At 42.3% G+C, this 26,243-nt stretch overlaps 1 protein-coding gene across 1 annotated transcript; it reads left to right on the top strand.

Annotated features, from left to right (window-relative positions):
- The first annotated feature begins 3,154 nt into the window (after positions 1 to 3,154).
- LOC146300722 (myosin heavy chain, fast skeletal muscle-like) lies at positions 3,155 to 17,241 on the top strand. Its single transcript, XM_084705214.1, has 40 exons — positions 3,155 to 3,195; positions 3,477 to 3,695; positions 3,879 to 4,022; positions 4,139 to 4,295; positions 4,406 to 4,433; positions 4,595 to 4,703; positions 5,272 to 5,364; positions 5,448 to 5,511; positions 5,627 to 5,725; positions 5,853 to 5,956; positions 6,033 to 6,171; positions 6,275 to 6,393; positions 6,548 to 6,697; positions 6,910 to 7,080; positions 7,228 to 7,531; positions 7,674 to 7,738; positions 7,868 to 7,955; positions 8,932 to 9,049; positions 9,133 to 9,256; positions 9,436 to 9,572; positions 10,328 to 10,583; positions 10,667 to 10,909; positions 10,998 to 11,174; positions 11,381 to 11,526; positions 11,925 to 12,015; positions 12,158 to 12,547; positions 12,832 to 12,958; positions 13,085 to 13,203; positions 13,326 to 13,522; positions 13,671 to 13,854; positions 13,973 to 14,138; positions 14,327 to 14,451; positions 14,552 to 14,860; positions 15,164 to 15,367; positions 15,453 to 15,578; positions 16,007 to 16,177; positions 16,411 to 16,515; positions 16,617 to 16,712; positions 16,881 to 17,012; positions 17,111 to 17,241. The coding sequence occupies exons 2-40, from the start codon at positions 3,489 to 3,491 to the stop codon at positions 17,126 to 17,128; spliced, it is 5,802 nt and encodes a 1,933-aa protein (XP_084561340.1). The 5' UTR covers positions 3,155 to 3,195; positions 3,477 to 3,488; the 3' UTR covers positions 17,129 to 17,241.
- The last annotated feature ends 9,002 nt before the right edge of the window (positions 17,242 to 26,243 follow it).

The following is a 26,243-nucleotide window of genomic DNA, read 5'->3' as shown; positions in this document are numbered from 1 at the left end:
TGTGTGTGTTTGTGGATGTGTGGGATTGTGTCTGTGTGTGCGTGTGTATGTGCACTGTAGTCAAAGAATTTGAGAATAATGGGTCTATAAAGATAAATGCAACACAACTTTTCCACGACTGTTGCTTCAATTGGTAGTAGAACCAAAGACCTATTAAATTAATTTATATGTAACATTGGAATATTTAGGGTTCCTCCAGTAGGAGGGAACAACAGCTATGCAAGGGGTTTCAGTTGTTGCGTTCGTTTAGATGTTTGTAATATTGTTTGTTAGTTAAAATAATCGTGTTAGTCACCCTGAGAGTGCATGTTGTGTGGTTTAATCGTAAGTGAGAGTCGGCCGTAGCAGAGTAATACTTGAAAATAAATGATCATGGCTTGTGTCATAGACTTAGTGCCTATGAGGTTATTCTTGATTGTAAATTGACTGTGATTCTGGCAGGCGGTCTTCAAGCCATCGATGAGAAATTCTCGAAACAGTGTTGCGATCAATGTGTTGATTGTGGGAGGCAATTATTAGTCGACAACTATACCTCATGCGTCCGCTATAGCTTGTAACCTTATGCTCACAAGTTCAAATCCCCATTCAGCCTATTGTAGTTGCCCCTACATGAAGTAGTTTTGCTCTCTTGTTGTCCAACTCCTGACCTTCTACAATGTAAATTTTTATAATATTTTGCCATTTTGCAGAGGAACCTGCATCGCTGCTTGCAGCTATATTTATATAAATATATTAATGTTTTTCTTATTCCTATCCTTCTTACCATCGACAGAAAACATCTCTCCTCAGAGGTCAAGATTATTATTGACTTCGACAAGCATATAAGGCATTTCTGACATGATACATCTCATGTGGCACTGCTGAATGAATCTATTTCTTCTTGTCCTGTCAAGCTGTTTTCCAACATGGTGATGTCAAGATGGAGGGCAAGAAAGCAATGTGACCATATATGTCCAGATGTTCCACCACAACATATCCCATTCATACATAGGACATTGATACCAAGATGAAGTGGCCAGTCAGATAAATAGCCCTGAAGGTCTGCCAAGCCAAAACCTTTTCTGGCCTTTCATTGGAAGCACATATAGTTATTTATTGGCCTGACATTGCATTTGACACCTCGAATCTGAAATTGGACTTAAACTTAGGGGATATGATATGTTTATTGGTCCAAGCTACTAACACTACTTGAGCTACCAAAGAAATTGCTTATGTGTGGTTTACGTTTACTGGGGTTTAAAATAAGATCTTTCACATATCATTGGACAATGTTGCATGGTCATGCAAGAATCATGCAAAACTGCTCAATTAATCACCCCACTGCAATAATACATTTTGAGTTGGTTAGCCCTTACTTAATTAAATTTTTGTTATGTAGTTTGTAATCGTTTGACAAGTTTTACAACCTTTCCATGTCAAATATGTTCTACATATAATCAAGCCAGACATGCAGCACAGATTGTTGGTCCCAGCCTCAGTTAATGTCATCAAAGCTTTGGGATGAAGTTCATTCATTTCCGACCAGAGAAACCTGAAATACAGGTGTGACATCTTTACATGTTGTCTCCTTATAAGTGGATTTATAGTAAGCCTACTGTAAATGTCTATGGCTTGCTAAATCAGTAGATCATGTCATTCGATAATTTATTATTGAAAAGAAATAGGTCGTAGATTTCAATGGACTGAAAAACCAGACTGGACACATTTCAAAGTCATTATTATAAAATCCATACAGTTCAATCATGTATGTGGGTAACCAGAATTTTATCTCTATATACTCTTCACGTTGAATTTGAAATAATACACCCAATGTTCCCTCTCAAATCAAAACGTTTTTTCCTTTTCTGGAGAACCTATTAAAAACTATTTCTATGATATAGAATGAAACTGGACACAAATTAAGCAATTTTTCAAAAGGTGTGCAAACACTGCATGCTGTAAAACAAAAGAATACAATTATAAATATGCATCGCTAATGATCCATCTGGATCTAGTGCTGTACTCATTACAACCATTAATGTTTTCTGTACTTCAGAGAAATCCAGCTAAGGCATTTGTATATATTATTGTACAACCTATATGAGTAAACCCATAAAAAAACAAATGTCAAACTCCAAGAAAATGAACATAATGCGTAATATATTCAGAAATGTCCTATATTATGCAATAGAGACATAGAGTGAAGGAGGGAAAGCAAGGGACGGGGTAAGAGTCAAACTGTAGACTCTTGTCTCTAATCCATCTCCTTTAGGAGAGTAGTCCACAATTAGCTTCTGCTTGCTAATCACTCTCCACTAGATATAAGGAGTCCCACAGAGCAGCATCCAAGGACAGACAACTTCCACCTGTGGGGTAAGATACTTATTACTTATCCTCGTTATTTTCACATCCTTTTTATTGAGATCAGGCACATAGATAAAACTTTTAACGCTTATTACGTGATAAGTAGGTTTGCCTTGCCCATATCCAAGAAAAATGAGTCAACTATTGTGGACAAACATGTAAGATTGAGTTTTGAATGTAAAGACAATGTGATACAATACGTTTTGTCCCATAACTGAAATACTATTTTGGGACGACAAACTTTGCTTTACTATAAGATATCGGATGTAGATGTTTTTGTTCTTGAATGACATTTAACATTTACAGTAAATCATGTTTGTTGTGTAGCAAGGATGCACTGATTCATTTTCCATGAATGGATATTGGACACCAAAAAAATAATGTTTATATCGGCTGACTACTTTAAAATGGCTGATTACTTGCAACCAAATGTGATGTTTGAAAAGGCACCATCATATTTCTACAATAGGTTATGTTTTTTTTTACACGTGTCAATGTGTCCATCAAATGTGTATACCATATACAATTTGTCGTCATTTGTCCTATGTCTGAATGGTATACATTTTTTCTTCATCAAATATATGTACAAATTATTTAAAATTAACCCAGAGTAAAGTCAAAATATTAGCATTGGGCAGTTTTGTTGTAAATAACAGCTTAAAGTGTTGGCCAATCATTTTCTTATCAGTACATCCCTACTATGTAATACTCAAATGTGATGGGAGGTATAGCAATGACATGTAAATATTGTATATGTTGTTTTATTTCTGGATAAATTACAAAAAAAACTCAAAACAATCATATTTTACAGCACCAACTAAGAGTCAATTTCATCTGGGAGGGGAAAAACAGGTGAGACATAGTTTGACGCTTCATATGAGTGTATACTGCTCAAAGCTAAAGCACCAATCGGTATATCTACCATTGTAATTGTATAAAATGTTAAATTGTATTTGTATTGTACACCTTTTGTAGGCTTCTGAGGCCTACTTACTTTACAGTAATGTACAGTAAATGCATTCATCATTTATACTTTCAGGCCCACAGGATAATTATGAATTAATGAGAAAGGGAACATAATTTAAATCAAAAGAAGGAATAGATTTTGTAACAGTGATATATTTTTTCCCCAGTAAACCGGCACCATGAGTACGGACGCGGAGATGGCCATATATGGCAAGGCCGCCATTTACCTTCGTAAACCTGAGAGGGAGAGGCTTGAGGCCCAGGCTGCACCATTTGATTCTAAGAATGCCTGCTATGTACCCGATGTCAAGGAGTTTTACCTCAAGGGTCTGGTTGTTAAGAGAGATGGCGGGAAGTGTGATGTGAAAATCCTTATCAATGACGAGGTAAGAGGAATGAAAAAACTATTTGGTAGGTTCTGTACATCTATATTTTGCAGCCACAGTTACTGACACGTTTAAGCTGTTTCAAACTTACAAAAACTATGAAATATGATTGAAATTCACTCAAAATGTATATATTATTCAATTAGTGTAAGCTTCATGCATGTAATTGACATAATTGTTCAGGTTAAAACCTTCAAAGAAGAGGAAGTCTTGCAGATGAACCCTCCTAAATATGATAAGATTGAGGACATGGCCATGATGACCTACCTCAGTGAAGCTACAGTCCTGTATAACCTCAAAGAGCGTTATGCCGCATGGATGATCTACGTAAGAAAACTACACATATAGACATGAGCCACCTTAAGGAAGCAAATGACACCCTCAGAAAATGTATAGTTGAACTCTAATAGCAATATTTCCGTTAACTCTCTGCTCATATGCAGACCTACTCTGGGCTCTTCTGTGCCACGGTGAACCCCTACAAGTGGCTCCCTGTATATGACATGGAAGTTGTCAATGCCTACAGAGGGAAGAAGCGCATGGAGGCTCCACCCCACATCTTCTCCGTCTCTGACAACGCCTATCAGTTCATGTTGACTGGTATGGACGCTCACTGATGGATGGCTGAATTCATAAATAGATGGACGGATGTATTCTTAGTTTCTTCTCGTATCACTTCCGACATATTTATTTTTTCAATTTACTTTCAGATAAGGAGAACCAGTCAGTCCTAATCACGTAAGTTTAATACTTAACAGAGTATATTTTATGTATATACTATATATATACTTATATGTATATAAATGTGAAAATAGTTGTGATTAATGACTTAAGAAGCTTGACAACACTTATTTTAGTTCATGCACACTAAATTATATTTTTATAATCTAATAAACTAGTGGAGAATCCGGTGCTGGAAAGACTGTAAACACCAAACGTGTCATCCAGTACTTTGCCACAATTGCTGTTTCTGGAACGAAGAAGGAAGTAATACCCGGCAAAATGCAGGTATGACCTTACATACACCATATAAAGTGCATACAATCAATTGTTGACCCATCATTGTTTTCAGCCCTCCAAAAAAGTTTTGTCCAAGGTACAGTTCAAGGGTGTATGTTTCATTTGACATAAAAACTGTAAATAAATCCTCACAAGAAAATTATAGTCACTGGCTGCATCATCAGTTATTAAAAACATCTGTCCCCCCACATTTGAAAACAAGCATACTTACGGTAGATAAAATATAGTTTATATCTTCATCCAGATATGTTGTCATTCTTGACAGCAGTCCTGTCATAGTTTTACATACAGCATACCATTAATAAGAGTGTTAGTATGTTACTTATATAGCAACTCAAGAGGTTAAGGATTTATGACATTCTTTAAGTGGGGGGTACTGTATTAACTCTGACCAAACATATAAAACTAAAGGTGTTCAAAGATAATATAGAAACAGGGTTAGACCTAGTCTAGGGGAAGCGTTCCAGGAGTGAATGATTAAAGACAAAGTGACAAGATAATTATTTTGGAATATTGGTGATCAGTCTATATGACCAACTGGTTTGTCTCCCTTCAGGGTTCTCTTGAGGATCAGATCATTGCAGCTAACCCTCTACTGGAGTCCTACGGTAATGCCAAGACAGTGAGGAATGACAACTCATCTCGCTTTGTAAGTTTGGAGGGAAAATATTTTACACTAACTTAGAAATCAATAGGATATGTTGAAAAAGCCCTCTCTATGCACTCTTTCAGGGTAAATTCATTCGGATTCACTTCCACATGAATGGAAAACTGGCAAGTGCTGACATTGAGACCTGTAAGTAGGTTTGGATCATTTCCCAGTTGATCCTTTATATAAATGTTGGTGTCCAGTCACTTTAGATTCAAATTGTTCTCGTTTTTCTCTATCCTTTCAACCATGTCTCTCACAGACCTGCTGGAGAAGTCCAGAGTAAGTTTCCAGCTGCCTGATGAGAGAGGCTACCACATCTTCTACCAGATGATGACCAACCACAAACCTGAGCTTGTTGGTGAGGCACTGTAGGGAAAGATGTTCTGAATGGCATTTACTCCTTTGTCCACTCGTTAAGGGTTCAGTCTTTTACATAAAATATACACATGCCTTGGGTGATAATAATTTTTGTTTTGTCTCCACAGAAATGTCGCTTATCACCACCAACCCCTATGACTATCCCATGATCAGCCAGGGTCAGATCACTGTGGCCAGTATTGATGACACAGTCGAGCTTGATGCCACAGATGTAAGTCACTAAAAGGGTTTAACTTGAAAATCATAATGTATTGGTGGTTTCATGTAAACTTTCTTTCCCACTCCAGGATGCTATCGACATCTTGGGCTTCACCGGTGAAGAGAAGATGAGCATCTACAAGTTTACCGGTGCTGTCATGCATCACGGCAACATGAAATTCAAGCAGAAGCAGCGTGAGGAGCAGGCTGAGCCAGATGGCACAGAGGGTAAGCTGAATTGTTTGTGTCAATGTTCTGAAGAGCATTCATTTAACTATATTCCTGTGATAAACATTGCTGTCTGATGCACATTGCTCCTTTCTCTCCCCAGTGGCTGATAAAATTGGCTACCTTCTCGGTCTGAACTCAGCAGAAATGCTGAAAGCCCTGTGCTACCCCAGAGTGAAAGTCGGCAATGAGTATGTGACCAAGGGTCAGACAGTGCCTCAGGTAAGGCTTGGAAAAGTATCAGAGCAATTTGAACCAACAAGCTGTTAAGAAATAAAGCTTGATTGTAATTTTAGCATAGCGTTCAATTATTACGGGTAAAAAACTATTCTTAAAATGAAATCAATGTTTAAGTGGAACCAACATTATAACACAGGTGAACAATTCAGTGAGTGCTCTGGCCAAGTCCATCTATGAGAGGATGTTCTTGTGGATGGTCATCCGCATCAACCAGATGTTGGACACCAAGCAGCCAAGGAACTACTACATCGGTGTGCTTGACATTGCTGGTTTTGAGATCTTTGACGTGAGTTTGAGGTCATTATGGCAATATTTGACAAAATTATTAGAAATACGTTCAAAAGTGGTTTCTTTGGTGTCATTAAACTATACAGATAGTATCTACTCTAGTACCTACTGATTTGATTTAGAGGAACAAAAAGTGCAGATAAAGTAAAAAATGCATACGGCCTGGTGGGATTGCTCAATAAAGTTCTGCCAAACTTTGCAAATCTACAGTACAACAGCATGGAGCAGCTGTGCATCAACTTCACCAATGAGAAACTGCAACAGTTCTTCAACCACACCATGTTCGTTCTGGAGCAAGAGGAGTACAAGAAAGAAGGCATTGTCTGGGCTTTCATTGATTTTGGCATGGACTTGGCTGCCTGCATTGAGCTTATTGAGAAGGTGAGGTGTTTGTAAAAACTGTGGATATGTCATACCTGGCAAGGATACAAGGTTATTCATACACGTAGATACAGTATGACTAAACTTTTGTTTCAGCTAAATCTTATACATAGCATATTTGACTGATCAAAGTATATTTCTACACAGCCAATGGGCATTTTCTCCATCCTTGAGGAGGAGTGCATGTTCCCCAAAGCTTCTGATACTTCCTTCAAGAACAAGCTGTATGACCAGCATCTTGGAAAGACTAAAGCATTTGAGAAGCCTAAACCAGCAAAGGGCAAAGCAGAAGCCCACTTCTCTCTGATCCACTATGCTGGTACAGTGGACTACAATATCACTGGTTGGCTGGACAAGAACAAGGATCCCCTGAACGACTCTGTGATTCAGCTGTATGGAAAGTCCTCAACCAAACTGTTGGCCACACTCTATGTTGCTCCTCCACCTGAGGGTTAGTATGGTTGAATTAGAGTACAAACACACAGGTTTATACATTACACATATTAACATGATTTGTTGCTTGAAAAGTACTGTTCAAGCAACAAGACATATTCATATATTATATTGTCTAACTCCTGATACTCCCATAACAGATACCACAAAGAAAGGAGGCAAGAAGAAGGGAGGTTCCATGCAGACTGTGTCCTCTCAGTTCAGAGTGAGTGAGGGTTTTTTTAACACAATTTTTGATAGTTTCATGCTGTGATTGTACTTTAGTATTAGTGAGCATTTTAGCTTTATTGTGAATAATATCTGAGAGTAACAATGCTTTATAACAACCTTGCAGGAGAACTTAGGCAAGCTGATGACCAACTTGAGGAGCACCCACCCTCATTTTGTGCGGTGTCTGATCCCCAATGAGTCAAAGACTCCAGGTAAAACATATTGTTTTACATATTATTTATCTTAAGTCATTATCGACTTTATGGGGAGGTACTACAGGTGAATAGAAAAAAAATCCTGTTCTTATATCAGAATGAAACTTTACCACATGAATATACCCAAAAATTTAAGATATATTTGTATTGTGACTTTTAGTTTCCCGCCCAATAAATTATTATTAATTAATTTCTAATTAAATATGCGCTAATTTGCATACAATGTAGAACACGGCTACTACATCATAAATTAAGTCAGAACATTTTGGTTTGTTTTAATGGGATCAATAACTAATTGGTTAGAATTTTTCAGAGGATTTTGACAAAATAATGTTTTTCAGTTAATTATGTTGAAATGCACTTGACCAGTGCTAAAAAAACAACAACGTTTTTCCCTTTTTTCTGGCCTATAACACCACATAAAATGAGATTGGCAAAAAAAAAAAAAGAAAATCCCTCTGAACATGTCTAGATATTGCAATTACAAAGCAGTATGTAAAAATGTGTGGCTTTACCCATTATGAGCCAAGACTTGTTTAGCTTGACATGTGTGCTAGATCTATACATCTATGCCATTTTGAGAAAACCGCTGTTCAACATTTAGAAGTGTTGGAACGGGTTCTCTCTATCGCTCTGTGTGTCGTCCCCCCTCACTTCCATGACAAAAAAGTAAATAGAAATATATGATTTGGCCAGCCATATGCTTGAGAGAATAAGCTTTCCAACAATGTACAATTCATTTAAGTTATTTCTTAACTTGCTGAGACAGATTTCAATAAAGGATGGTAACAGACCATGATTTAAGGTTTTGTTTTCTCGGCGAAGGTTGTATAAAAAATATCGAAATTAACCAACTGAACAAACATCTGTGTTTTTGCCTGTAGTACCTTAAACATAGAGTACATTCATTTTATTATTATGTCTATAATCAAGTTCCACAAATTAAATAGCTGACCCTAAATGTTTCATCCAGGTCTGATGGAGAACTTCCTGGTTATCCACCAGTTGAGGTGTAATGGTGTGCTGGAGGGTATTCGGATTTGCACAAAGGGCTTCCCCAGTAGAATCCTCTATGCTGACTTCAAGCAGAGGTAATGTAACACACTAATGCAACAAAGATATGGTAGATAGATAACAACATAGCAATTAATAAAACACATTTCTCCCTATTCAGATACAAAGTATTGAATGCCGGTGTAATCCCTGAAGGCCAGTTCATGGATAACAAGAAGGCTTCTGAGAAGCTGCTTGGGTCAATTGATGTGAACCATGAGGAGTACAAGTTTGGACACACCAAGGTAACATACCATACACTATTGATGATGGGACACTGGCAACTCATGTTTGTGACCTACAAAGGTTATTAAATATCTCATTTACCTGGTTAACATTCAAAATGCAGTTTAAAGTGTTGCTGTTTGTTGTATAAACAACAAATGTTGTTTATACAAGTTTTTTTTCCATACCTGTGTCTCAGGTGTTCTTCAAAGCTGGTTTGCTTGGTGTCCTTGAGGAGATGAGAGATGAGAAGCTCGCTAATCTGGTAACCATGACACAGGCTCTTGCCCGTGGATACGTGATGAGGAAGGAGTTTACCAAGATGATGGAGAGGAGGTGAGATGGAGATGATAACAAAATAATAATATTGATTCAAGTATTTCCATTCAAATCTTGTTTTTAGGGAGTGATACATTTGGTTTTACTATGAAGCTATTGTAAGAATAATGATTTTCATCATTTTAAAATGATGGCTATCTTGGGCTTTTTTGGAATGATAGATTTTACATGTAGGAATGGGTTAGCTTTAGTGTAACGGACAGACTCCCAAGACAAAGGATCCAAGTGCGGGTTTATGGGGGCGTTGTTGGACAAGCAGGGGTCATACACAGTTATCAGAGCCAGAGAGACAATCCAAAAGGGTAGTCAGGTCACAGGCGTAGGTCAAACAGGGGTGGACTGGGCAATGAAGGAAGGCTTGGTCAGGTTCCACAGCATAGGCAAGGGTCTGGATCACGCCGTCTAGGAATAGTACAGGTGGAGCAGATAAGAGGTCAGGATCAAAAACAAAGTCAGTATATAACAGAGTCCATCCGGATATTTTAAAAAAATGTCACTATATTGTTAACAAAACTCAGCACAGAGTGAAGGGAGTAACTGGATTAAATACACAAAGCATGAGGGAGTGGACTGATGGGTTTAATTGTTTGCAGGCGTGAAGAGGGAGTGCCGTCTTAATACTCAGGTGATGATAATCTGAGACAGGGGGACCTGATTGTCACAGTTAGGGTGAAATTATGCAATGTAATTGCAATGTAATTGCATAATTTCTATTGAGCTTAACAATGACTGTGTCTATTTCTCATTATCAGAGAGTCTATCTACACCATCCAGTACAATGTCCGCTCATTCATGAATGTGAAACACTGGCCATGGATGAAGGTTTACTACAAGATCAAGCCTCTTCTGCAAAGTGCTGAGACAGAGAAGGAGCTGGCCAACATGAAAGAGGACTATGAGAAATGTAAAGTTGCTCTTACCAAGGCTGAGGCTCGCAAGAAGGAGCTGGAGGAGAAAATGGTATCCCTTATGCAGGAGAAGAATGACTTGGCTCTCCAAGTTGCATCTGTGAGTGAGCCACACGCACGCATAAAACACACACACACACACACACACCACATTCAAGTCTAATTAACCTCTGTTATTCTCAGGAATCAGAAGGTCTGAATGATGCTGAGGAGAGATGTGAGGGTCTGATCAAGAGCAAAATCCAGCTGGAGGCTAAACTCAAAGAGACAACAGAAAGACTGGAGGATGAAGAAGAGATCAATGCTGAGCTAACAGCCAAGAAGAGGAAGCTGGAGGATGAGTGCTCTGAGCTGAAGAAGGACATTGATGATTTGGAGCTTACCCTGGCCAAAGTGGAGAAGGAGAAACATGCCACCGAGAACAAGGTATCAACATATCACCAATACCCAAGCAGTAGCTTGTTCAAAAGCACCAAACAATAGTTTTCACTTGAACTAACGTTGTCTTGTGCAGGTTAAAAACCTGACTGAGGAGATGGCATCTCAAGATGAGAGTGTTGCCAAGCTGACCAAGGAAAAGAAAGCCCTCCAAGAGGCCCACCAGCAGACACTGGATGACCTACAAGCAGAGGAGGACAAAGTCAACACTCTGACCAAGGCCAAGACCAAGCTGGAACAGCAAGTAGATGATGTGAGTAAACTTACCTTTCGAGCAAAATTTTGGGTTTTATCCAACTTTGCCTCGATTGGTATTGAATTAAATCTCATATAAAAAGTTAGTTTTAGGGATTCAGTAGGACAACTGACTAATATAACGAATATTATACATTACTATACAATGAATAAAAAGCTGTTAACATCAAAGCTTTAGTATGAGAATTGTGTTTTTTCCTATAGCTTGAAGGTTCTCTGGAGCAAGAGAAGAAGCTCCGTATGGACCTGGAGAGAGGCAAGAGAAAGCTGGAGGGAGACCTGAAACTAGCCCAGGAGTCCATAATGGACCTGGAGAACGACAAGCAGCAGTCCGATGAAAAGATTAAGAAGTAAGTAATGTATAATCATTAGTGACATTCTTGACATTATATTGATTCAATTTACTCCAGCAATCCTTCGATTGAATTTACACCTCATATTTCTTCAACATAATCATTTTGACGTCCAACGTTTAACCCTATCTACAGGTCATGCATTTCACAATGATTATTCATATTACTCACCTTGAAGTAATGCAATAATAAAAACCTATGAAACTGATTTTTGTTTCTAATTATACTAATCAGATAACTTATATATTACTTAATTGATTATCTTTATCATTAGGGATAACAAGGCTTTTGTTTTGAAATACTTAACAGAACAATTATGGATGTGCTTTCCTTTTTTAATTTCCACTCAATGACACAAAACCAAAACCTGACATGGATTCATGTGTGCACTAAAGGAAGGACTTTGAGACCAGCCAGCTCCTCAGCAAGGTTGAGGATGAGCAGTCTCTGAGTGCCCAGCTACAGAAGAAGATCAAGGAGCTCCAGGTGCGCTGTAGTTGCTAAACAAGTAACATTTCCTGGTTTTGCCTTGATGATATTGGCCTTGTTTGTGTTTAAAATCCACGTTGTCTATTTAGTCGGGCCAGAATTTTGAGACTTTGATGCTAAATGTTTTTGTCTACTATAGGCTCGTATTGAAGAGCTGGAAGAGGAGATTGAGGCTGAGCGTGCTGCCAGGGCCAAGGTGGAGAAGCAGAGGGCCGATCTGTCCAGGGAACTTGAGGAGATCAGTGAGAGGCTGGAGGAGGCTGGAGGCGCCACAGCTGCTCAGATTGAGATGAACAAGAAGCGAGAGGCTGAGTTCCAGAAGCTGAGACGTGACCTGGAGGAGTCCACCCTGCAGCATGAGTCCACAGCCTCAGCCCTGAGGAAGAAGCAGGCTGACAGTGTGGCAGAGCTGGGAGAGCAGATCGACAACCTGCAGCGAGTCAAACAGAAACTTGAGAAAGAGAAGAGTGAATACAAGATGGAGATTGATGACCTTTCTTCTAACATGGAGGCAGTTGCTAAGGCTAAGGTCAGTGATACAAATAAACTTAAACAGAAAGATAGAATATATGTAAAACTATACCAAGTACGAAAAGGTTGGGTTTTAGAGTGGGTTACCAAGGTTTGTGGAAAGCCTTTTTCATGTTAATCTTTTACTGATTTTAAATTCCCTCTTAAAGGCACCTTTGTAATTTCATATAATTTACTACATTTTAACAATTCAACAATTGGAAAACATTGTGTTACACTTAACAGTATAAAGAAAAAACCCGATAGTATCTATGCGATTGAAATATGATGATTGTGCCACAGGGCAATCTGGAGAAGATGTGCCGTACCCTTGAGGACCAGCTCAGTGAGATCAAGACCAAGAATGATGAGAATGTTCGCCAGGTCAATGACATCAGTGGACAGAGAGCCCGACTCCTCACTGAGAACGGTATGGGACATATTTGTTCAAAGGCCTACATGCAGAAATATGTTCCACAAGGTGTATATTGAAAACAATCAAAACAAGTATAATAATGAATCAGACCCAAGGAATAACTTCCTTAATTGCCCACAGGTGAGTTTGGTCGCCAGCTGGAGGAAAAGGAAGCCCTGGTGTCTCAGTTGACCAGAGGCAAGCAGGCCTACACCCAGCAGATTGAGGAGCTCAAGAGGCATGTTGAGGAGGAGGTCAAGGTAAAACAACTAAAGAATCCCTATGTTTATCAACTATGACAGTTTAAAAGTACAGTGGTTTACAAATACTCTTTTTTGGTCCCTTACTACTTCACCCACATCTCCAATTATTTTCCTCTCAGGCTAAGAACGCACTGGCCCATGGTGTCCAATCTGCCCGGCATGACTGTGACCTGCTGAGAGAGCAGTTTGAGGAGGAACAGGAGGCCAAGGCAGAGCTACAACGTGGCATGTCCAAGGCTAACTCTGAGGTGGCTCAGTGGAGAACCAAGTATGAAACTGATGCCATCCAGAGGACAGAAGAGCTGGAAGAGGCCAAGTAAGTACACAAAATGCAATAGTCTTCCTTAATCTTGCAATATAGAAAGTGAATAGTAATTCATAATTCCCCAATATAAAGTTACTGTCAACCACTCAAAGTTTGCTCTCAGGACAGAACACAATTGCAATACTTTTTTTGTCAACAGAAAGAAGCTGGCTCAGCGACTCCAGGAAGCTGAGGAGACCATCGAGGCCACCAACTCCAAGTGTGCCTCTCTGGAGAAGACCAAGCAGAGGCTGCAGGGAGAGGTTGAGGACCTCATGATTGATGTTGAGAGAGCCAATGGCCTGGCTACAAACCTGGATAAGAAGCAGAGGAACTTTGACAAGGTGAAAAATATTGTGGCAGCTCTAGGTTTTGATGTAATTGTAAGTGTGGAGCCTAACACATTGTCTACATGTTGACATTAATTTTGTAAAGGCTACTTTTGTGTGTGCTTTCTCCTAGGTTCTTGCAGAGTGGAAGCAGAAGTATGAGGAGGGCCAGGCTGAGCTGGAGGGAGCTCAGAAGGAGGCTCGTTCTCTCAGCACAGAGCTCTTCAAGATGAAGAACTCCTATGAGGAGGCTCTTGACCAACTTGAGACTCTGAAGAGAGAAAACAAGAACTTGCAACGTGAGATAAATGTAGTGCTTTTGTATTATTGAAAAGAGAGAATTATTTCCTATTTCACCATCTCATTATACTGTGCATTAGTTGATTTACAGAACTATCAACTGGGGTAAAACAGTTTCCTGTTGAGCTCATTTTGGATCCAGTAAACTGAGCTTGCTAAATGAAAAAGCTTCTGTTTCAAATCACAGAGGAGATCTCTGACCTGACCGAGCAGATCGGGGAGACTGGCAAAAGCATCCATGAGCTGGAGAAGGCCAGGAAGACAGTGGAGACAGAGAAGTCTGAGATCCAGACGGCTCTGGAGGAGGCTGAGGTACAAACTCGCCAACATTTCCAGAATGACGTGGAAATGATAAACATTCTAAGGATTACCACAATTAAGAATGACATTTGCTAAAACATTCCTTTATTAGGGAACACTGGAGCATGAAGAGTCCAAGATTCTGCGTGTGCAGCTGGAGCTGAACCAGATCAAGGGTGAGGTGGACAGGAAGTTGGCAGAGAAGGATGAGGAGATGGAGCAGATCAAGAGGAACAGCCAGAGAGTGCTGGACTCCATGCAGAGCACCCTGGACTCTGAGGTCCGCAGCAGGAATGATGCCCTGAGAATCAAGAAGAAGATGGAGGGAGACCTGAATGAGATGGAGATCCAGCTGAGCCATTCTAACCGCCAGGCTGCTGAGTCCCAGAAGCAGCTGAGAAATGTTCAGGGGCAGCTCAAGGTACTGTGAATGTTGACCATAGTGATGAGCAGACTGCAGTGAACTACATTAATACTTACTTCAGACCATTACTGCAGATCTACACACAAAATGGGGGCTCAAATATCCATCTCAGATCATATTTGTTTTGGTTTGGAAAACATGGGTGCATGTATATAGAAGAGCAATTCATAATATCATCCTTACAAAGAACAGTACACCTTCCAGTACAAACAGTACTGCTGAAGCAGTAGAAGACGGTTTAAGAAATACTGTACACAGCAGCATCTTCTCATTCTTCTCTACACTTTGTGGTGATTCTAGGATGCCCAATTGCACCTGGATGATGCCGTCCGGGCCGCAGACGACATGAAGGAACAGGCTGCCATGGTGGAACGTAGAAATGGTCTGATGGTGGCTGAGATTGAAGAGCTGAGAGTGGGTCTGGAGCAGACAGAGAGAGGCCGCAAAGTAGCCGAGCAGGAGCTGGTGGACGCCAGCGAGAGAGTGGGACTGCTGCATTCCCAGGTGTGGAGAACCCACACACACACATAACATTCACAGCAAAGGTTTTGTTTTTGCTATATCCATGTCTCTCATATGTCTCTTCCAGAACACCAGCCTGTTGAACACCAAGAAGAAGCTTGAGTCTGACCTGATTCAGGTGCAGGGAGAGGTGGACGACATTGTCCAGGAGGCCAGAAATGCTGAGGAGAAGGCCAAGAAGGCCATCACTGATGTGAGTCTGGCTAACTAAGTATCTAAGTATCAAAGTACAGTCACTATTAAGTCACTACTTTACTTACATCATCATTAAGGCCATATCAAAGTAATATGGAACCACCATATCATCATACAGTAGCCTACCCCTATGGTAGCATACCTTCCACCTTGTGGCCATGTTCTAGTGATTTCTTCATAACTTATGTGTTCACAATTCTAGTGTCGACCCCCACTGATCCATCTATGCAGAAACGTGTTAGATGGTGCTGATTCTTATGCCGTTCAGTTCTCAAAAGGCTTTGTTTGTTGGGTCATTCCACCAGTATATGGTCTAGATGATATAATTCTGTACTGAGAAATCATTTTTGTTCATGTAATCTGGTACAATATACTATGTGTATGTACAGTTCCTCAGTTCAACCAACCTGTATTCTGTTGTTGCAGGCAGCCATGATGGCAGAAGAGTTGAAGAAGGAGCAGGACACCAGTTCTCACCTTGAGAGGATGAAGAAGAATCTTGAAGTGACAGTAAAGGACCTGCAGCACCGTCTAGATGAAGCAGAGAACCTAGCCATGAAGGGTGGCAAGAAGCAGCTCCAGAAACTGGAGTCCAGGGTGAGATGATAGTCACCTTCAAACTCAGTAAACTATTGTGTATTAAAAGTAATTGAGAAGAATAAGTTTAATGTGTGTCTTCTCTGTAAGGAATTGATACTCTAAATGACTTCAAATGCTTTCATTGAGGTAAAATACAGTATTTTGTATGCAATTGATTGATTGCATTGAGTAAGTTGTGCCTGAGTGGTAGATTCCATAGGTTCACCCATGAGCTGATGTCCTCCATTCAGGTGCGTGAGCTGGAGACTGAGGTTGATGCTGAACAAAGGAGAGGTGTAGATGCAATCAAGGGAGTCCGCAAGTATGAGCGCAGAGTCAAAGAGCTCACATACCAGGTAACAACACATACAACATATACTGTCAAAAACAGTATATGTTTATATAACAGTATATGTTATACAACAAATAATTTAAATGTACCTTTATTCTGCTTCAGACTGAGGAGGATAAGAAGAATGTAACCAGACTTCAGGATTTGGTGGATAAGCTGCAGCTTAAAGTGAAGGCTTACAAGAGACAGGCTGAGGAGGCGGTAAGTCTAATAACTTATTTGAGCTTTGCTTATGCAAAATAAAGCTTTCCTAGCTTTCGGTGGATATCTCTATGACTTTACCTATAGCATATTTCTTGTCTAAATGATCACTGCAGCAAGCACATTTACAAAGTTTTAAAGAAACATTTTCAACATGAATGACCCTAGGAGGAGCAGTCCAACTCCCACATGTCCAAGTTCAGGAAAGTTCAGCATGAGCTGGAAGAGGCTGAGGAGCGTGCCGACATTGCTGAGTCTCAGGTCAACAAGCTCAGAACCAAGAGTCGTGACTCTGGAAAGGTAAAGATCTCCTGATGTCACACCAAGGGTTCAGACAAGAAATGCATTACAGTGTATCAATTCATTACAATAATTCCTAATTTCTTTTTTTTAATCAGGCAAAAGAAGCGGAATAGACACTAACCTGAACAAGACCTTATGCCTAAACATTGCTATGTTTCATAAAATATGTTTTACATAGTGATATTTTGAGGTTTCAGAAAAATAAAATAAAATCATCAAAACGTCATGGCTTGTGGATTTGTTGTAGGAGGTATAAATGTTGTCTTAGGTTGCACAACTTTGTACATAGAAATTAGTTTACACAGGTCAATAAAGCACATAAAAAATGTCTGAATTCTGTCGGACTATTTTGCGCTCAAATCAAGGCCCAAAAAATTGCATTCATTTTTAAAATCCGTAACTGGCATCACATCAAACACAAAGGGCCTTGAGTCTTGTTGCCCAGGGCACAGAAAATTGTTAATCCAGCCCTGAACTGCAGGCTGCACGCTTGGCCATGACTACAACAGTGACCTTAGAGAACTACAACTCTGTATGACCTTAGATAACTACAACTCTGTATTAACTTGTCTAACACCCCCCCCAGCATATAATACATATTATACTACAGTACTAATAGTATTTATTTTCGTAAAGTTCACATGTATCTGCTTCTTGATCGGACTTGTACCACATTTGGACAGCTTTCTGCAATGCCTTAACTCCAGCTCACAAGCTCATGACAGCTAATTGCAAGCAAAGATGGCGCGGCCCATTTGGCGCTCTCGCTTGCCTTACTGCGCCACTGACCACTTTTCATAGAAATGAATGGGGACGCCATCTTGGAAGACAGGAGTAGCTGTGTCAAGTTATATTAACTCTATGAGTTTACCGGGGATATCATTCAATTCAATGGAGAACTGCCGAGAAGTCCCGGTGCAAAAATATTAAATAATTAGGTGGATTTGTGCCAGATGTGCAATGTTCGTGTGCTACAACAAGTCAACAATACACCCTTTCATTGGATGGCTTGAAAACTACTTTCACGTGTTTATATAATTTGTTTGCCGATGTTGGACCGAATTCTTAGCCTGGCTGCCAGCCCAACTTCTCCGTGCCCACAAAATGTGGTCAGGAAGTTGGGTCTAGAGGGTCTCATATTGGGAACAACTACATAAAACCAGGATCTGGACGGACCAATGAAATTGCCAGGGCGGGCTTTATACATGATGGACAGATGATCAACAGTAACTTAATCTACAACGTCACGAAAGAGCCCTCGTCTCGTCATCTGCCGCTTGTCCGGGGATCGGGTCGCGGGGGCAACGACCTAAGCAGGGAGGCCCAGGCTTCCCTCTCCCCGGCCACTTCCACCACCTCTTCCTGGGGGACCCCGAGGCGTTCCCAGGCCAGCCGAGTGACATAGTCCCTCCAGCGTGTCCTGGGTCTTCCCCGGGGCCTCTTCCCAGTGGGACGTGCCCGGAACACCTCACCAGGGAGGCGTCCAGGAGGCATCCTAATCAGATGCCCGAGCCACCTCAGCTGGCTCCTCTCGACGCGGAGGAGCAGCGGTTCTACTCTGAGCCCCTCCCGGATGACCGAGCTTCTCACCCTATCTCTAAGGGAGAGCCCGGACACCCTGCGGAGAAAGCTCATTTCGGCCGCTTGTATTCGCGATCTTGTTCTTTCGGTCACTACCCATAGTTCGTGACCATAGGTGAGGGTAGGAACGTAGATCGACTGGTAAATAGAGAGCTTCGCCTTTCGACTCAGCTCCTTCTTCACCACGACGGACCGATGCAGAGCCCGCATCACTGCGGACGCCGCACCGATCCGCCTGTCGACCTCGCGCTCCATTCTTCCCTCACTCGTGAACAAGACCCCGAGATACTTGAACTCCTCCACTTGGTTCAGGATCTCCTCCCCGACCCGGAGATGGCACTCCACCCTTTTCCGGTCGATAACCATGGCCTCAGATTTGGAGGTGCTGATTCGCATCCCAGCCGCTTCACATTCGGTTGCGAACCGCTCCAGTGAGAGCTGAAGGTCACGGCCCGATGAAGCCAACAGGACCACATCATCTGCAAAAAGCAGCGACCCGATCCTGAGGTCACCAAACCGGACCCCCTCAACACCCTGGCTGCGCCTAGAAATCCTGTCCATATAGGTAATGAACAGAATCGGTGACATAGGGCAGCCCTGGCGGAGTCCAACCCTCACCGGAAACAAGTTCGACTTACTACCGGCAATGCGGACCAAACTCTGGCACCGGTCGTACAGGGACCGGACAGCCCCGATCAGGGAATCCGGTACCCCGTACTCTCGGAGCACCCCCCACATGAGCCCCCGAGGGACACGGTCGAACGCCTTTTCCAAATCCACAAAACATGTGTAGACTGGTTGGGCGAACTCCCATGTACCCTCCAGGACTCCGCGTAGGGTATAGAGCTGGTCCACTGTTCCACGGCCAGGACGAAAACCACATTGCTCCTCCTGAATCCGAGGTTCGACAATCCGGCGGACCCTCCTCTCCAGGACCCCTGAATAGACTTTCCCAGGGAGGCTGAGGAGTGTGATCCCCCTAAAGTTGGAGCACACCCTCCGGTCCCCCTTTTTAAGAGGGGAACCACCACCCCGGTCTGCCAGTCCAGAGGCACTGTCCCCGATGTCCACGCGATGTTGCAGAGTTGTGTCAACCAAGACAGCCCTACAACATCCAGAGCCTTAAGGAACTCCGGGCGGACCTCGTCCACCCCAGGGGCCCTGCCACCGCGGAGCTTTTCAACCACCTCGGCGACCTCGGCCCCAGAGATAGAAGGGCCCCCCCCGATGTCCCCAGACTCTGCCTCCACGTCGGAAAGCGTGTTGGTGGAATTAAGGAGGTCTTCAAAGTATTCCTTCCACCGATCCAGGACGTCCCCCGTCGAAGTCAGCAGCGCACCGTCCCCACCGTATACAGTGTTGACAGAGCACTGCTTCCCCCTCCTGAGTCGCCGGATGGTGGTCAAGAACCTTTTTGAAGCCGTTCGGAAGTCATTCTCCATGGCCTCGCCGAACTCCTCCCATGCCCGGGTTTTTGCCTCCGCGACCGCCAGAGCCGCGTTCCGCTTGGCCTGCCGGTACACCTCAGCTGCCTCAGGAGTCCTACCAGCCAATAAAGCCCGATAGGCCTCCTTCTTCAGCTTGACAGCATCCCTCACCTCCGGAGTCCACCACCGGGTCCGAGGGTTACCGCCGCGACATGCACCGACCGCCTTGCGGCCGCAGCTCCGGTCAGCCGCTTCAACAATGGAGGCCCGGAACATGGCCCATTCGGACTCAATGTCCCCGGCCCCCCCCGAGACATGATCTAAGCTCTCCCGGAGGTGGAAGTTGAAGCTCCTTCTGACAGAGGGTTCCGCCAGCCGTTCCCAGCAGACCCTCACATTACGTTTGGGCCTGCCAGGCCTGACCGGCGTCCTCCCCCACCATCGGAGCCAACTCACCACCAGGTGGTGATCAGTTGACAGCTCCGCCCCTCTCCTCACCCGAGTGTCCAAGACATGCGGCCTCAAGTCCGACGACACGACTACGAAGTCGATCATCGAACTGAGACCTCGGGTGTCCATGTGCCAGGTGCACATATGGACACCCTTATGCTTGAACATGGTGTTCGTTATGGACAAACCGTGTTTAGCACAGAAGTCCAACAACAGAACACCACTCGGGTTCAGATTGGGGGGGCCGTTCCTCCCAATCACGCCCCTCCAGGTCTCACTGTCATTGCCCACATGAGCATTGAAGTCCCCCAGGAGGACGAGGGAATCCCCGGGAGGAGCGCTTTCCAGCACCCCCTCCAGAGACTCCAAAAAGGGTGGGTACTCTGAGCTGCCGTTTGGTGCATAAGCACAAACGACAGTGAGGACCCGTCCCCCCACCCGAAGGCGGAGGGAGGCTACCCTCTCATCCACCGGGGTGAACCCCAATGTACAGGCACCGAACCGAGGGGAAACAAGTATTCCCACCCCAGCTCGACGCCTCTCACCAAGGGCAACTCCAGAGTGGAAGAGAGTCCAGCCCCTCTCAAGGAGACTGGTTCCGGAGCCCGTGCTGTGCGTCGAGGCGAGGCCGACTATATCTAGCCGGAAACTCTCTACCTCGCGCACCAGCTCAGGCTCCTTTCCCGCCAGCGAGGTGACGTTCCACGTCCCTAAACCTAGCTTCTGCAGCCGAGGATCGGACCGCCAAGGCCCCCGCCCGTCTCACACTGCACCCGACCCCCATGACCCCTCCTGCGGATGGTGAGCCCACTGGAAGAGGGTCCCACGTTGTCTCTTCGGGCTGTGCCCGACCGGGCCCCATGGGAAAAGGCCCGGCCACCAGGCGCTCGCCATCGAGCCCCACCCCCGGGCCTGGCTCCAGGGGGGGGCCCCGGTGACCCGCTTCTGGGCAGGGGCAACTGGGAACCATTGTTGTGTTTCTTCATGGTTGGTTTTTTGAGCCACGCTTTGTCTGGTCTTTCACCTGGAACCTGTTTGCCTTGGGAGACCCTACCAGGGGCATAAAGCCCCCGACAACATAGCTTCCAGGATCACTAGGACACGCAAACCCCTCCACCGCGGTAAGGTGGTGACTCATGGAGGGGAAACGAAAGAGCCCTTGGGTTGAATTCGTTTTCAACAAACAACATATTACGATTGGTTGTAGGTCTATCCAATTGAGCGTACAGGCATTTGTTTTACGAGTTCGGTTGAAACACGCCCCGTAGTCACAGCCCAACGGAGAGTTTTCGGGTAGTGTTTATGGGAACCAGTTGATTCAGAAGAAGCAAAATCAAAATGTTAACTGAAGACCAACGTAGATAATAAATACGTAACTGGTGAACTTTCCCTTCAAGCTGGTATCTCGTTGCATAAATCAATGGACTTTAGTGATCATATATTTTTTGCTCTAGTCAAGTGCAATCGAATCCCACTTCATGTGCCTGCAAATGTTTTATTTTTTCTCCATTTATTTTGTCGCGAATGGCAGTCTAATGTAGTGCGCACGTAGCCCATAGGCCTACTTTCATATTTGCTGAGATCCGACTTTAAAAATCGCCAGTAATATGTCTGTGAATTTGTGATGAATCTGGTGATAGAGGCAGACTGACAGGTGCACGCACAGCTGGGGAACCATTTAAATTAGGAACCAGTTGGGACGTAACACCGTTCAGATCGCTGCCCAATGCACTCTGCTGTGCTGCGATAAGCAAGCGTTACATAGAGGGTTTTCTATGGAAGCAAATGTACAAAATTCAAATGAAAATGCATATCCAGAATTGCATTTTCATTTTAAGAATGTGGCTGCATTATTTGACTCATAAATGAAATTAGTAATCCATCATCCTATTTGCATCTTAATTTTATTCTTTTAGACTGCTCATTCTTTCCCTTAATTAAAATGAAAACGAAAAAGACATTTGAAATCTAATTTTCAAAATATGCCCCAGCAAATAGATACCAAAATTCAATTTTAAATGTAAAATTTGAAAATGCATTTCCAGAAATGCATTTTATTCTATTTCCAGAAATGCATTTTCATTTTAAGAACGTGGCTGCAAAATCGTGACCACAATTCAAATTCATTTCCAGAAATGCATTTTCATTTTAAGAACGTGGCCGCAAAATCGTGACCACAATTCAAATTCAAATGCATTTCCAGAAATGCATTTTCATTTTATGAATGTGGCTGCATTATTTGACTCATAAATACAATTTGTAATCAATCATCCTATTTGCATTTTCTTCCTCAAGACTGCAAGTATATGCCATAATCAAAAAGAAAACAGAGCGGACATTGCATTTTCATTTTCGTGTTCTGCCCGCAAAGAACTGCCCATAATTCGAAAACGAAAATGCATTCTGTCAGAATGTGGTACAAGTCCGATCAAGAAGCAGATAGACTTCATGTGAACTTTACAAAAATCAATACTATTAGTACTGTAGTATTATACGTGCAGGGCCTATACGTTGTTCTTTTTGCTTTGTGTTTATAGTTTAACTGCTTATGTATTGTGTCGGATAAATAAACTTTAAACCTGAATATCTGGCTCCGTTGTTGTTCTAGCTTTGCAAAGCAAATTAAGCCTATACCTTTACTATTATAATGATGATGAGTGTTGTTTACTAGCTTATTGTTAATGCCATCGTTGTGGTGTTAACTGACTTAAAGTTCTAACAATATAACGACCATAACAATATTGACGTTATCAGACATGATTTATTCATCTTTGTCTTTGCCTCAGAATAACATGTCAACAATATATAATGAAGCCGTAACATGCCACGATATTATAACTAATTAGATTAGGCTATAATTACGTTTGTCATGCCATGTGCATAATAGCGTTCATTACAAAATGGTTAAATCTGCTTTAAAATAACTTAATTAACTCTACAAACAACCGTCATGTATGTGCAACCATTTGTAAAACTACAATAAAGGCAGGCAGCTGTAGATTATCAAATCCTTTCTCTTTGTTCTCATTCAGCTCAGGTAAATCAGCGATTTGCTGATGCTCCCTTTTGTGCTCGTTCATTGTTCGTATCCGCGAGCACGTTTCCAGGCAACTTTTCTTGACGTAAGCAAATAAATGGGCTGCTAGTTTACCCATTTCGGATTGGTTTCAATCTTTGCAAAAATCTGGAAAAATTCTATGTAAAAGCTAGTAGTATGAGCCAGGTTCGAGAATCTAACAAAAATTATTGGGGGAGATAGTTTTCGATATGCTGACTGGAGTTAATAGAATAAAAACGACCGGACGAGTCGGGTAGAAAATCGGAAATGCAATACCAACTACATCCACCGGGGCTGTTGCCTCAAGCCGAGAGGTGGGGGCTTGGCTGAAGCTCCCTGCATCTTGTTCGGTAGGGGGCGGTGTGCAAATACATTGCATTAGCCTACATGGCAAATGTGCCGGGAAATTGATTGAATTGCCGGGTCTTTAGAGGACGCATCACAGATCATGGCGCTCCCTCAAATTGTGCAGACACTGATAGAATTAGCTGAGCTGGTAGAAACTAATAATATATCTGAGTCTGATGCCTGTGACCGAGTAGAACAAGTCACAGAGAGCTTGGCTGCATACTCTGCCGTCACAGACGTACACATTAATGAGGTTGCCATTGTAAACCTCTCTTCAGTCCTGGAACGGCTGGATGCTGTGGAGCCTCAAATGGGACGGTGACGAATAACCATCCACATTCCGTTCGAGTCCATCGAAAACTGTTTATTAAATGATTTAAAAATAAAGGACATAGCTGAACTGTTCGGCGTAGGCCACCAGACCATCCGTCGGAGGATGCAAAGCAACGGATTTATGGAGCTAGAAAGCTGACAAAAATATCTGAATTTGAATATGAAAGTTCTGAAATATTTGTGTGTCAAATTTCATAAAATTGAAATATTTTGCTGTTGAATATATAATATCTGAATTATTTGTATGCCGAATTTAATTAAACTGAATTATTTTGATCCAAAAATACACATTTCTAAAATTCAGATTGTAGGAATTCAGATTGCAGGAATTCAGATTGCTGAAATTCAGATTGCTGAAATTCAGATTGCTGAAATTCAGATTGCTGAAATTCAGATTGCGTAAATTCAAATTCAGAGAGAACTGCCACTCCGGGTTCTGAACTGGTTGAAATTCCATGTGAGGGCGCTAACCATAGACGTAATAAAGAGTAGACGCCGCATAGGCTGCTGGGCGCGAGAAATGCGGCCGCCATCCTGGAAAGGTCAAATTCCCAGTTGCGTAGCAGCAGAGTAAACAAGATGCCGCAACACTGTGCAGCATATTCATGCTCTAATCGGCGAACCATCTTAAATAGGGCTCAGGGGATTACTTTTCACAAGTAATATTTACCATTACAGTACTATTTGTTGCATTTTGTAAATAGAATCTTACCAACGTTGAGAAATTTTGAGCAATAATCTTTGAAATTACTGTACTGAAATTGTAGCTAGCAAGCTACTGTAGCCTAGCCCCCTATGTTTACTGCACTGGACGGTTTATACCCGGCTATGAACTGAGACTTGATATGTCATATTCCATAACACTGACTTTGATGACACAACTGACACAAGAATGCTATTGTAGAAATAAAACAGATATTACTGGAAAACATTGGCCAGCGAATTTTACACAAGTGGCACTCTTTATTATGTCTATGGCGCCAACGAGCGAGTGCAGAATGAATGGAGGTCTATGGAGCCAAATAGTGTCCTACCTGACGTCACAATGCCGTTCCGAAGCAAGGACGCGTCCGTCGCTATGCCGACCTTAAATTCCTGAGATGGCTGCGCGTGCCAGCAGCGGGAAACTATCCTGATTGCTACTCTGGTTGCTAGGTAGTCGCTTCTAAATTGCAATTGACCTCAGTCTCGCTCTCACACAGTTTTGGACCGTCATCGGCTCGAGTTGTTATTTATCTGCTGACGCATCAAGACATCCACCCGGAGACGATCTACTATCATATAACCCTTAAATCATTCCTTTACATTTAGTTCTAGTCATAGTTAGTGTATTGTTTGTATACAAAAATAAATAATAGAACAGTAGTAAATAGTTGATTTATAGTTTAAGTTATAGTAACTTAGACTTTTGAAACTAGCAAGTTTGCTAGCTTTACACTAGAGTTTTACAGAATAACATATCAGTATAACATTTTGTAATAGCCTACCGATTGTATATATTGTGTAGCACCCCAACACTCCATAACGTGCCCAAGCTGTAACATTTTAACTTAAGACTGGAATGATGAGGTGTTTTGAGTTCGTTTCTTTAAGGTAGCTACCCCGAAGGTTTACCTATTTTGGGTTAGTCATATACTACCCTATTTTTTACATGTAAATCTATATTTTGGTATTAGAATAACTGACCCCAGACAACTCTTTAAACAAGAAAAGTATTGTTTACTGGACGATAATTGAAACGTACAAATGATATTTAGCATCCACTTGAAAACAATAAAAACATATAACACAAATAACACCCTTCAAATAGGCTAATGGCAATATTGCTTTAGACGCACACAATTAACCTTTTCTTTCTGTTTCCACTTGAAACCTTACAACTAAACAAATATTCCTCCTTAAATCAGTTTCACTGCAAAACGTTCTCAAAACATATTAACCGTGGTACCACACAGACACACACACCCCGTTGCAGGCCTGAAGGTAGCTGGTGTGCGATGCTTCCGAAGGACGTGTTTCTTCGGTGAAGCA

Source organism: Hypomesus nipponensis, chromosome 2, assembly GCF_054491055.1.
Source record: "Hypomesus nipponensis isolate SF chromosome 2, ASM5449105v1, whole genome shotgun sequence".
NCBI classification, from domain to species: domain Eukaryota; kingdom Metazoa; phylum Chordata; class Actinopteri; order Osmeriformes; family Osmeridae; genus Hypomesus; species Hypomesus nipponensis.
Note: the sequence above shows the minus strand (reverse complement) of the source record. Positions and strands in the feature narration are given on the sequence as shown.